This window comes from Medicago sativa, chromosome 1, assembly GCF_051527215.1.
Source record: "Medicago sativa cultivar Bolivia chromosome 1, Bolivia_mono, whole genome shotgun sequence".
Classification (NCBI taxonomy): domain Eukaryota; kingdom Viridiplantae; phylum Streptophyta; class Magnoliopsida; order Fabales; family Fabaceae; genus Medicago; species Medicago sativa.
In genome coordinates this window covers 4,056,832-4,068,859 of record NC_140749.1, presented here as the reverse complement: position 1 = coordinate 4,068,859, position 12,028 = coordinate 4,056,832, and the positions used below count along the sequence as shown (strand labels likewise).

Sequence of the window (12,028 nt, the reverse complement as noted above, 5' to 3'; positions counted from 1 at the left end):
CCCGACAAGGATCGATTTTCTAGTGTTCACATTGTCTGTATAGTCAACATCCACATACCCCTCAAAAGCGATATTTCTCGAGTTTTTCTTGTATATTTCAAATAGCCCTCTACAATATGTAAACACAAGAATCGTATCCTTCTCCCACAACTGGTCTTCAAAAGAAATTCATTAAACTAATGATACCATTGACGTGGGCTTTGTTTGAAGGCATACAAAGATTTTTTCAAAAGACACATCTTAGCCTTATCTTTCACAAAACCTTCAAGTTACTCCATGTATATTGTCTCTTCAACCCCTCGATGTAAAAACCAACGTGGTCTTCACGTCCCTTTATTGTTCCAACTCAAGATTATATTAATTCATGATAGACATACGTTCCTTATAATTAAGACTAGGATGATGCAACATGCAAACCCTCAGCATCCAATCTATAAACTTAAAAAAATTGTGAGCCATTAGGCTTTCTTTGTACAATGTGCGATTAAATTTGTAAATTTAGAAGCAATATAGTATATATCATTATAGTTCTTATATCATTAAAAGACAACGTGATCCACAAACATGAATATTATTATGAGTGACAATTCATAGAACATAAACCTTAGTTAATAACATATGAAAATGGAAAAAGAGACACAATGCATCAAAGACACAAAAACATATTTTATTTCTTCATGGTATCATTAACCGGAGTCTCTTCAACTTTAGGAAGTAGTCCTTTTTCTCTGCAGGTTTCTATAGCTCCTGTGAACATGTCTTCTAAGCTGTACTCAAATTTAAACCCCAAGTCTGTGATCTTCTTTGAAGAAAATTTAATAATTTCCAGTTCATCTGGGATATCCTTGAATCTAAAAATCAAATGCACAAAATTAGCACAACAAATATTTTGCCTATTGTATCTTACTCTTCTAAGTGAACAATAGTTAATATTACAAAATACTTCATCCGGTCCTATTTACAAGAGACAATTTACTATTTAGATACATTAAATAATTTATGTATTTGGTTTAGGTTCTTGACTAGATACATACATTATTCAATGTATCTAAAAAGTCAACTTTCTCTTGTAAATAGGACCGGAGGGAGTAAATCACAAGGGTTAAATATTTTGTCTATTGTATCTTACTCTTTTATTTTATTTTGTAAGAAATAAAATAAGAGAAAGAGTTAGTAATTTTTTTTATAAACAAAATTTATTAATAACCAAGTCCTTACACAAGGGCGAACAAGGACCGATAAGGTAAGACAGAAACTAAAAAAAAAAGTTAGTAATTATTATTGTAAAAACTCTATATGAACTAAAGTAAGAAATTTGGGAAACTTACTTTGTAGGGACATTGAACTCTGGGTATTTTTTGTTAATAAGTTTTGCAACTTCATGAATGGTTGCCTCATGTGAACAACATATGTATCTCCCTTGGGCTTTAGGGTTCTCAAACAGAAATATATGAGCAAGACAAAGGTCGTGTAAGTGGATGTATTGGCCTTGCTTTATGATCGAGTAATGAGCCTCATTTCCTAACATATATGACCAAAAAAGCATCAGTGACCCAAAAATAATAGCTAGCTACAATTAAGGGGAAATAGTCACTTTGGTCCTTGAATGAGTGACGAGTAGTCACAATAGTCCCTCAATGTATCGAAATAGCAAAATAGTCCCTGATTGTGCACTTTGTTAGTCAAAATAGTCCTTGATATTGTCATATTAGTCCTTCAATAGACTTACTTATTGTCATATTAGTCCTTATATGTACTTACTTATTGTCATTTTAGTCCTTACATCAAAAGAGTTATTGTGAGTTTATGGACTATTTTGACTAACAAAGTGGACAATCAGGGACTATTTTGAAATTTTGATACATTGAAGTACTATTGTGACTACTTGCTACACATTCAGGGACCAGAGTGACTATTACCCCTACAATTAATTATACAAGGAGATGCTTGACCAAAAAAAATAAAAAATAATACAAGGAGATTTTTTTTTTTTTTAGGAATATACATGGAGATTTTAAAGTGAACAATTATCTTGCATTTTTAAAGCAGGTGCAATCTTTTAAAAAAAAAAATAGAAGTGATAATAATAAATTCATGAAAGAATCAATAAATTATATGTCATTGTCATATTAAATTTTTTAGAGAGGAATTTACAGTCACATTAATATACTGATCAGCAGACAGAAACATTCATGCTAAGAATATGAGTATGTATGGACCTGTGATAAGAGAAAGAGCAGTGATTAGACTCGGTGGCATTGAAGGCATAATAAATGGACCAACAACAAGAGGTGGAATAATGGAAACAAAGTCTATGTTGTGCTCTTTAGAAAACTTCCATGCTTCTTGTTCTGCCAGGGTCTTTGAAACAAAATACATCTACAAAAATGGGCAAAGAAACATAATATATTAAAGTGAACAAAAATTTTGAGTCAATATTGAACATGTGAAAGCTACTATTCATATGTTAAAGCATGTGAAATTTTATAGGTTTATTCCCTTGAAAATGCAAAAAAAAATTCCTTTAAATATGAGTTTCTGTAACATATACTATATACTCTCTCCGATCTTTTTTATAATAGACAAATAAATCAATTAAAATCGATGTATTTGATTTGGTTCATAATAACATTGATCAAATATAAAAAGGGTCTGAGGAAGTATAATATAAAATGTACTAGCTTTAATACAATTTATTATTTTAAATTTTTTAATAAATACTAATTTACAGATGAAAAACTTATAAAATATTATTGAATAATCTTTTAAAAAAAACCACAAGTCACTTGATATAAAATATTGAAACTAAATTAATTAATTAAAAAGATAGTAATTAATTACTAACCCAACCAGTCATCTTGACTCTACGGCAGAATTCAACGTCACTCCAGCAAGTTTCATCAATGACAGACTTTTGGTGCTCAGTAACATCCAAAGTTCCAGCTGATGATGTGAAAACCAACCTTCTAACTGTTTTTGCCTTCTCACATGCTTTCATTATGTCTAGTAATCCGTTTATTGTAGGGTTTATCACTTCCTTCTGCATTATTAATTTTCAATTACATTACATGAACAACGAAATCAAAGAACTATGTTAGTCTACAAACAGTAGATGTGTTTGTAGTGCGGTTTAGATCAACTTTGATATAGAAAATAATTTGATCTATAGGTAAAATTATATGCAGTTTGGTTTAGATGAGTCATTTAAAAAAATTGATCTGATCTAGTTTAATGCTATTTAATTTAAATCAATTTTTAGATATCTAAATTATAATGGAAAAAAAATTATGTTAATATTATAAAGACATGTTAAAATAATACTTTTTTTTTTGTTACACGTTAAAATAATACGTTTGATACATAATATACTAAAAATTAATAATACACAGAGAAAATAGATATTAAAGTGAACAATTATCTTGCATTTTAAAAAATAAAAAATAAAAGTGTAAAAAAGAAAACCAATTTTTGTTATTTTCTAAATTTATGTACCATATGTAGCAACAATTTTATTTTCTCTCAATCACAATAACTCATTTAAAGGTCCGTTTTATCTTATTTTTAGGTCAAGTAAATCCGTTCTATCATTTTTTTTAAAATAAAATCCGTTTTATCTTTATTAACAAGTAAAACTAACACGATCAAAAAATAAAGCAAACGAATAAAATTAACACAAATTTTAAGAAATGAATGTCATAGATAGATCAGTAACTATTACATCCATCAATAACCACCAATGAAAGATGGATCATAGTAGAACCCCCAATTTCTCAATCATTTTCTAATGTCTTTGTTTACCTATATATGGCAAAATTGGTGTATTTGGGTGCACCTGATGTCTTTAGTTTCCTTTATAGGAGAGTGTGTCTTAGTACAACTTTAGTTTTTTTAACTCAACTGCTCAAGGTATTTTGTATGGTGTCTTGTGAACTCTGTTTCCATCAAATTATGTTATATCTTTTTCTTCAATATATGATAAATACATTTATGCAAACATGTATGATAAATACATTTATGCAAACATGCATTAACTAATTCTCTTTCATGATTCACTCAAAGATGTATTATATTTAAGAAACTAAGTAGTTTTTTTTTATGAAATTCTTTTACGTACTTATCGAAAAAATATAAATATAAATTGAGTGTATGTATCTCTTCTATACAAAATCAAGCCAAAATATGACCAAAGATATAAAAAAAAAAAAGTGACCAAAGAATAAAATTATTTGCAAATTCATTTATCAATTATAGATGTTAATTTTTAAGATTTATTTAAGATTCGTGGTAGTGAATCAATTGATCATTCAACATATATACCTCAGGGTCCTTGGACTCAAAATCCATAGGTGTAGCCACATGAAAAACTCCTGTACACCCTTTAATAGCTTCATCAAAACTACCCTCTTCACCAAGGTCAGCCTTCCAAAGAGACAGTTTGCTATTTGCACCTGGCAGTTCCAACAAATGCTTCACCTTCTTTATGTTATCTGCATTATTATTGCCTTAATTAGTGTAATAAGCAATGCAAACCCAAAATATTTAAACATGTTAGACGTTAATTAATTTAGGCATGGCATGAAAAATGATGCAACATTTATAATAAGAACCTGGGTCGCGCACGGTGGCTCGAACTGTGTAGCCATGCTCAATAAGTCTCATAACAAGCCACGACCCGATGAAACCTGAAGCCCCTGTGACGCAAACTGTTTCTGACACTGAACCCATGTATATGTATATATATATTTTGACTTGAATTTTGAACGGAAGACAATGTATGTGGTGGGTGACTCTATTTAGAGAGAAGCTGTTGTAAAGAGAGGAATGAAGAGAAGCCTGAGCTGATGAGTGATGAGAGTAAGAAAATGTAAAGGGCTTTATATAGTATAAGCCTATAAGGATATTAAGGAATGTATGAAGGGACGTGAAGGATCTTCCTTGGTGCGGGCCCCCCGGGTCTGTATTTATTGTGTGATCCCAATATTGTCCAAAATCCAAGTGCTACTTCACAATTGACTTCTAGATTGGGATTTGGTACTACAAGTCACGAGATTTTTTCAATAAGCACGTGATCAGCTGCCGGCATAGCACGGAATGGTTTAAGAGGAAGAAGCTGTTAGCTGAAGTCAAAGAGCTGGTAAGTGTGTACCAAAAAAAAAAAAAAGAGCTGGTAAGTGGGAGCTCATGACCACCTTCCGGTATGAAATGGCTTTTAAGTTTGATGAAATTGGAAAATACTTATATAGTAATAGTTGATTTTTGATTTGTTTTTTACCCTCCAATTTTTTTAAGAAGAGAGACTCTTATAATTTAAAGTTTGACTAGTAAGTAAAATCCGAATTCTGAATGATTCGTCTCCGACTTCATCTCTAAAATATTGAAATGTTCACATTAACAAAACCACAACTTTTAATCAAAGTAAATGTACGGTCCTCTAACTCTACATCTTATACAAGGCATTCGGTCACAACTTCTCTGAATCTGCTACATAACCAATTAGGACGAGGGTGTTGTCCCCTTTTATCAACGTCTTCACCAATATCGTTGAAATCTCCATCAGTGTTTTAAAAACCGGATCGGACAATCAAACCAGTTGGATTGAATTGAGTCGCAACTTACAAAATAAAATCATAGTACTTAATTCATGATGATGGCATAAAATATTGACAAAACGTTATACCCATGAATCAAACCAAAACTTCCTCAAGATAAGATAATAATCATTTTTTTATATCCTGAATTCAAAACACATAAAAATAGTTTGGGATGCATCACACTATAAATTAATGCATACATGTTAATTATTTGTATTTTTATTATAAATATCTTTAATCTTTACGCATTAAAAACTCACACTTATTAGATATTCAAAAGCACACATTAGTCAAAAAAAAAATTTGGACAAACACATTATCCAAACTTTATTAAAATCATTTTAATAAAACCTATATATGTTGGAATTGACCGGAAAGCCTAGACAAAACATCAAAACTAACGGTTTGGATGGTTGAAAGGATCAAACAACTTTATTTTATTATTAAAAACTCAAAATGATCTTCAACATTCTTCTCTTACTCATGTGATGTACGAATTGGGTCTATATTTGCAAGTGGGACTGCATTTGGCTACGAGAAAACAAAGTGCTAGAATAAATTAAGGACATGGATGGACGAGAAATACGTATTACTGAGGCGGTTGCACTAGGCCGCTGAATTTTCCTATTTGGTTGTCTAGGATTTTTTAAATTTGGACCTTTTCTCAAAATTTAACCAACGTTAACTAATGTACTTCCAAATGATCCACCAAGTTTGTTTTGTATGTGTTACTTTTATGTGTTTTGTTCTTTTTAGTTTGTTTGGCCTCATTTTAATTAATTAAAACAAAAGTATTTTTCTATCTTTTTATTCTCAAGCGCATTTCCTAGCAGGAACTATGTTGTTTTGATTTCTTTACTGCACTGAAGGATACCAACTACATCTAGTAATAGAAATAGGAGACCACCATGTAAAGCTAAATAATACTTCATCCGTTTCAAAATGAATGTCGTTTTAGCTAAAAAAATTGTTTCAAAATGAATGTTACTTTCAGTTTCCAATGTGAATAAGGAGTTGACTTGTTCTCCTTATTATATTTATTAGATAAATCAGATTTTGATTTGTTTCCAATAATTGTAATTATTTAGTGTAATTACATATTATTTAGTGTAATTATATGTATAGCCTTGTAACCTCTATATAACAATGAGAAAGGCATCAAGCCATTATTTGTGACATCCAATGCAATAATATTTTTTTTCTTTTCAATTGTACCATTCAGTTAATATTATGTTACACTACTTCCAAAGTATTATTTTTTCTTTAATGAAAAACAAACCAATAGTTGATTAGGATAATTTGGTAAAATTGTTATGACATTATTTGACTACTTTATTCTATTCCTTAATATGTGTGAAATTGGCTAAAGCGGCACTCATTTTGAAACGGATGGGGTATTTTTTTCCTTCATAATTTTCCATTTTCTCAAGGCTTAAGCTTTCAACATTTTGCAAATAAATATTATTCAATAATTCATTATCTTTTCTTTTTTCGTGTAGCTCTCAAGTTCTCAATAAGGAACAAAGAGAATAGAAAACATTCAAGTAAGTTTGAGCTTCAACAGGATTGCACAAACATTCCAGCTACTAAAAAAAATCTCAAGGAATTAAGATCCTAAAGCCATCACAGACACACACATAAAGACACATAGCCTATATATTTATTTATGTGTGACACCATTACTTATTGGTGCTTTAACAAATTCAGGAAGAAGCCCTTTTTCTCTGCATGTATCAATTGCTTCAGTGTACATATCCTCCAAGCTGTATTTGAATTCAAATCCCAAGTCTTTGATCTTCTTTGATGAAAATCTCACAAGCTCCAATTGATCTGGAATATTCTTGAACCTAAAAATCCAATTTAAACAATTAGACAAGCATAAAGTTTCATCTATTATTTAAGTGTGCATTTTAACTTTAATACTTGAAGTAGCATTAAGTACTTACTTTGTGGGGATATTGTACTCTGGGTATTTTGTATTAATTAATTTTGCAATGTCATGAATATTAGCTTCATATGCACTACATAGATACCTCCCTTCTACTTCCATATGCTCAAACAAGAATATGTGTGCTTCACAAAGATCATCCAAGTGGACAAATTGGCCTTGCTTTATAATCGAATAATGAGCCTCATTTCCTGCAAATTTGTGCAAAACCATGTTATCTTCGATCAATTGTTACTTAGTAGTAGACGGTGGTAAGAGTTTGATATTATAATATTAAGAGACGAATTAAGTTTAAATTATATGAGAATCATTTCCAATTTTTTAAGGAATTTAAGCATGTTATTATTGCAATATGTTTTCTAAATTTAGAAAATTATATTTATAAATGTACCAGTGATAGGAGAAAGGGCAGTGATTAGGCTAGGTGGCATAGTTGGAATAAGAAAAGGACCAACAACAAGAGGTGGGATGATTGTGATGAAGTCCATCTTGTGCTCTTTGGCAAATTTCCATGCTTCTTGCTCCGCAAGTGTCTTAGAAACAAAATACATCTAAACAAAAAATATAAAATAAAGATATGCATTAATTGTTAATTTAATTTAAAGTGATTAGGACGTAATTAAATTATAAAACTCTTATAGGTTAAAATTCAAGTGAAGAGGATGTATTTATGAAAATAAATTTCTAACTTACCCAGCCAGTCATCTTCACTCTCCTGCAAAACTCAACATCACTCCAACAGCTCTCATCCCACAAGGGCTTTTGATCTTCAGTAACGTTTAGGGTTCCGGCGGACGATGTGTAAATCAATCTACGGACAGTTTTGGCCTTGAGGCATGCTTTCATGATGTCTAGCACTCCTTTTATGGTAGGCTTGATCATTTCATTCTGCAGTTCAAATCAAAATTTCAAACCATTTCAGACTCGATTCCCAACCATATTGTTATACACCTGTACTCAAGATCGTGCACAATTTCTTAAATATTTTTTTAACCATATTGTTATACACCACTACTTAAGATCGTGCACAAATTTCTTAAATATATTTATAGCTACCCAGTGGGAGCAAATCCTCTCTCGTGGAAAGTGTTTGCAGTGAAATCATAGCCACACATTTCTTTTTGCAGCAGATAAATAGTATATAATAAAAAATCAGTAAAAGGAATTTTCGTGAGACACTCTCCAATAAATTTTTCACAAGAGATGATCAGTGTTCAGGTTATATTTATGACTGAGTCCAAAAAAAAAAATGATTAGATTGTTAGGTTTGCGATCATATATTTCTATGTTACTCCCTCCGTCCCATATTACTTGACCTAGTTGACTCTGTCACGTATGCCAATGCACCATTTTAAACTTAAATTTCTTTAATAATCTAGTAAAAAAAATTACGAAAATTTGATATTTTGAAAATATTAATCGAGACGAATCTAACAACATCTTATATGCTATATTTTGTTTTTATATATTAGTAGAAAAATAGAGTCAAAGCATGTTACATGAATAGTGCAAATATTCTAAATAGGTCAAGTAATATGGGACAGAGGGAGTACAATTTATTTGAATTATATAGTTTGATTTGTAATTTTGGAGTTTTATTGATTAATTTTTTATAAACTTTAGTATATGGTGGTGACTATTTTTTTTTTCAACTCACAATCCCCTTGAATAATGAAGAGGCTATTAAAAAAGTCTTTTTGAAGTATTAACCACCAATCAACCATTTGTTTTACTTCTCAACCACCATTATCACCAAAATTTTAATTCACTTTTATCATCCCCTTGAATAATGAAGAGGCTATTAAAAAAGTCTTTTTGAAGTATTAACCACCAATCAACCATTTGTTTTACTTCTCAACCACCATTATCACCAAAATTTTAATTCACTTTTATCATCACCTTGAATAATGAAGAGGCTATTAAAAAAGTCTTTTTGAAGTATTAACCACCAATCAACCATTTGTTTTACTTCTCAACCACCATTATCACCAAAATTTTAATTCACTTTTATCATCCCCTTGAATAATGAAGAGGCTATTAAAAAAGTCTTTTTGAAGTATTAACCACCAATCAACCATTTGTTTTACTTCTCAACCACCATTATCACCAAAATTTTAATTCACTTTTATCATCCCCTTGAATAATGAAGAGGCTATTAAAAAAGTCTTTTTGAAGTATTAACCACCAATCAACCATTTGTTTTACTTCTCAACCACCATTATCACCAAAATTTTAATTCACTTTTATCATCACCTTGAATAATGAAGAGGCTATTAAAAAAGTCTTTTTGAAGTATTAACCACCAATCAACCATTTGTTTTACTTCTCAACCACCATTATCACCAAAATTTTAATTCACTTTTATCAAATTCGTCGTGTCACAATCGTTAATACTACATAAAGCTTTTGTCAAAAAACTATAACTGAAAATTATGGTCAAATGTGATCAATACCATCTCAATCTCATTTACGTAGATATTTAAAACTTGGAAAATGTTAACATGTGCCCCAAAGGCATATGTTAAGGAATTTAAAATAGAAATGGTTGTCTTAAATGTTGTGCATTCAACTTTTTAAAGTCAAAGTTTTACTCTTTTCCATAAAAAATTTCTAGTTTTGGATTCCTTAACTTGTGCCCTAAGGGCACAAGATAACAAGACCCAAAAAAAACTTTGATATCTATAGCAACCCAAATCATTGTCATTAACCCTTTAAAAAAATAGTTGTGACATCCATGTCATCACCATCTTTGCCACCTAGGTACCTATTCACTGTCCTTATCACTAGATGATGTTGAACACAAATAGAACAAAGTTGGAGTCACATATTATGTCCTCTCAATTAAACATTTGAAGTTTTACATAAACTGTGTGGTATAAAACTAAGACACTCTCCACCATAGAGAATCTAACAAACCATCACCCCTAATAAATTACATTATGCTCAAGAATAATGCTAGTTATCCTGATGGATAAGCTAGCGAAATTTTCACGACCCTTGATTTCTACTGAATGTATTTTTTTCTAAATTACAAGTCTGCCCTCCCTTGTATTGTGGCACCTCCCTTGAATCGTGGAAGGAACGAAATTATATGCTTGTAAATTAGTCGTGATCCCGTCGGGATAAATTACTTCGGGAGATATAGCAATACTGTATGCTCAAAATATGTTCATTCATATTTGAAATATCACTTCATCAATGTTTTAATACCATTATATATTTGGATTAATGGTGAGTAACTACTAAAATGGAAACAGTTCATACATTTAATGGTTATTATCAATGTAGTAATGGGATGGTTACAAAAAAGGAAAATGATAAACATCCCAAAGGATGTTATACTAGGTTGAGAAATTATTAGATCACTATGAAGCAATGTTCTTTGGAAATTCAATATTTTGCGAGGGAGAGAGAGAGAGACTAGTGCCATTCATATATGAGATGATAGATGCATATAAAATTAAAGTATGGGTACCTCAGGGTCCTTGGACTCAAAATCCATAGGTGTAGCCACATGAAAAACTCCAGTACACCCTTTAATTGCTTCATCAAAACTACCTTCTTCACCAAGGTCAGCCTTCCAAATGGACAGTTTGCTCTTTGCACCTGGCAGTTCTAACAAAGGACTCACCTTCTTCAAGTTTTCTGCATTCCAAAATGTGTGTATATATAAACCCATCAATTTTCTTGAGTTTTGAAATCTCTAGTCAAAACACACTCTTACATTATTTTGTTAGTATCAAACAGCTGAATTTTGATTAAAAAAATTGTTGGTGTTAAAATATGAATTGATTTATATATGATATGAAAAATGTTGCAACATAAAAAAAAAGGGACCTGGGTCGCGGACTGTTGCTCGAACCATGTAACCGCGCTCCATGAGTCTCATGACAAGCCATGACCCGATGAAACCCGAAGCCCCTGTGACGCAAACAGTTTCGGCCATGGAACCCATATTTTATTTTCTCTGTTTTTTCCCTGATTTTATTTTCTCTAGTGATTTTGGTTGGCTTGGCTTGAAGATGGAATGGAGACAATGTGTGAATTGTGGGTCTGATTTTATAGAAGATTTTGTGCTACATTCCAAACAAAAAGTAATAGGGATAGGCGTGGCCTACAGATTTATGAGAGGGAGAGGATGACTTTCACCTGCCAATCAACAAATGTTACCCAAAAAAAGAAGAAAATAGGATGAAAAAAATTGCGTTTTAGATTGATTTTACACCAAAATTGTTTTTAGATTAAAAAAACGTATCTTTGTAATAATGTTTTACATGAGTTACACTCATAATTTTTTTTCTTTTTATGTCAGATCACATCAAATGATCTATATTGGAACCTATTTTAATGAGTTTTTTTTTGTGTGTGTGAAGAAAAGGGGGAATCGCTTAGGATGTATTTGTTTCAAGTTTACCAAATTTATTCTTAGGAATAACATTCTTTGGAATATAAAGATGAAAATTTTATTCCAAGGTATTTAGGAAAAATA

General features: G+C 31.0%; 2 protein-coding genes across 3 annotated transcripts; both read right to left on the bottom strand.

Annotated features, from left to right (window-relative positions):
• Positions 1-510: 510 nt before the first annotated feature.
• LOC146951844 (dihydroflavonol 4-reductase-like) lies at positions 511-4,977 on the bottom strand. Of its 2 annotated transcripts, none has more exons than XM_085755515.1 (6): positions 4,608-4,977; positions 4,318-4,487; positions 2,846-3,040; positions 2,220-2,379; positions 1,329-1,521; positions 511-851 (listed from the first exon to the last, which is right to left on the bottom strand). In XM_085755515.1, the coding sequence occupies exons 1-6, from the start codon at positions 4,723-4,725 to the stop codon at positions 668-670; spliced, it is 1,020 nt and encodes a 339-aa protein (XP_085611641.1). In that variant the 5' UTR covers positions 4,726-4,977; the 3' UTR covers positions 511-667. The 2 variants fall into 2 exon arrangements, with proteins under 2 accessions (XP_085611641.1, XP_085611647.1); XM_085755521.1 differs by having other exon boundaries at positions 511-844; positions 4,608-4,861.
• Positions 4,978-7,037: 2,060 nt separating this feature from the next.
• On the bottom strand, positions 7,038-11,568 carry LOC146951843 (dihydroflavonol 4-reductase). The gene is made up of 6 exons (XM_085755504.1): positions 11,377-11,568; positions 11,015-11,184; positions 8,233-8,427; positions 7,931-8,090; positions 7,538-7,730; positions 7,038-7,438 (listed from the first exon to the last, which is right to left on the bottom strand). The coding sequence occupies exons 1-6, from the start codon at positions 11,492-11,494 to the stop codon at positions 7,252-7,254; spliced, it is 1,023 nt and encodes a 340-aa protein (XP_085611630.1). The 5' UTR covers positions 11,495-11,568; the 3' UTR covers positions 7,038-7,251.
• Positions 11,569-12,028: the final 460 nt, after the last annotated feature.

Coding starts and splice junctions, on each gene's coding strand:
- LOC146951844 (XM_085755515.1), bottom strand. CDS start 4,725: ATGGGTTCAGTGTCAGAAACAGTTTGCGTCACAGGGGCTTCAGGTTTC. Junction 4,488..4,607: donor AGCCACCGTGCGCGACCCAG/GTTCTTATTATA, acceptor ATAATAATGCAG/ATAACATAAAGAAGGTGAAG. Junction 852..1,328: donor GAGTTCAATGTCCCTACAAA/GTAAGTTTCCCA, acceptor TTTGATTTTTAG/ATTCAAGGATATCCCAGATG.
- LOC146951843 (XM_085755504.1), bottom strand. CDS start 11,494: ATGGGTTCCATGGCCGAAACTGTTTGCGTCACAGGGGCTTCGGGTTTC. Junction 11,185..11,376: donor AGCAACAGTCCGCGACCCAG/GTCCCTTTTTTT, acceptor TTTGGAATGCAG/AAAACTTGAAGAAGGTGAGT. Junction 8,091..8,232: donor GAGTGAAGATGACTGGCTGG/GTAAGTTAGAAA, acceptor TTTTTTGTTTAG/ATGTATTTTGTTTCTAAGAC.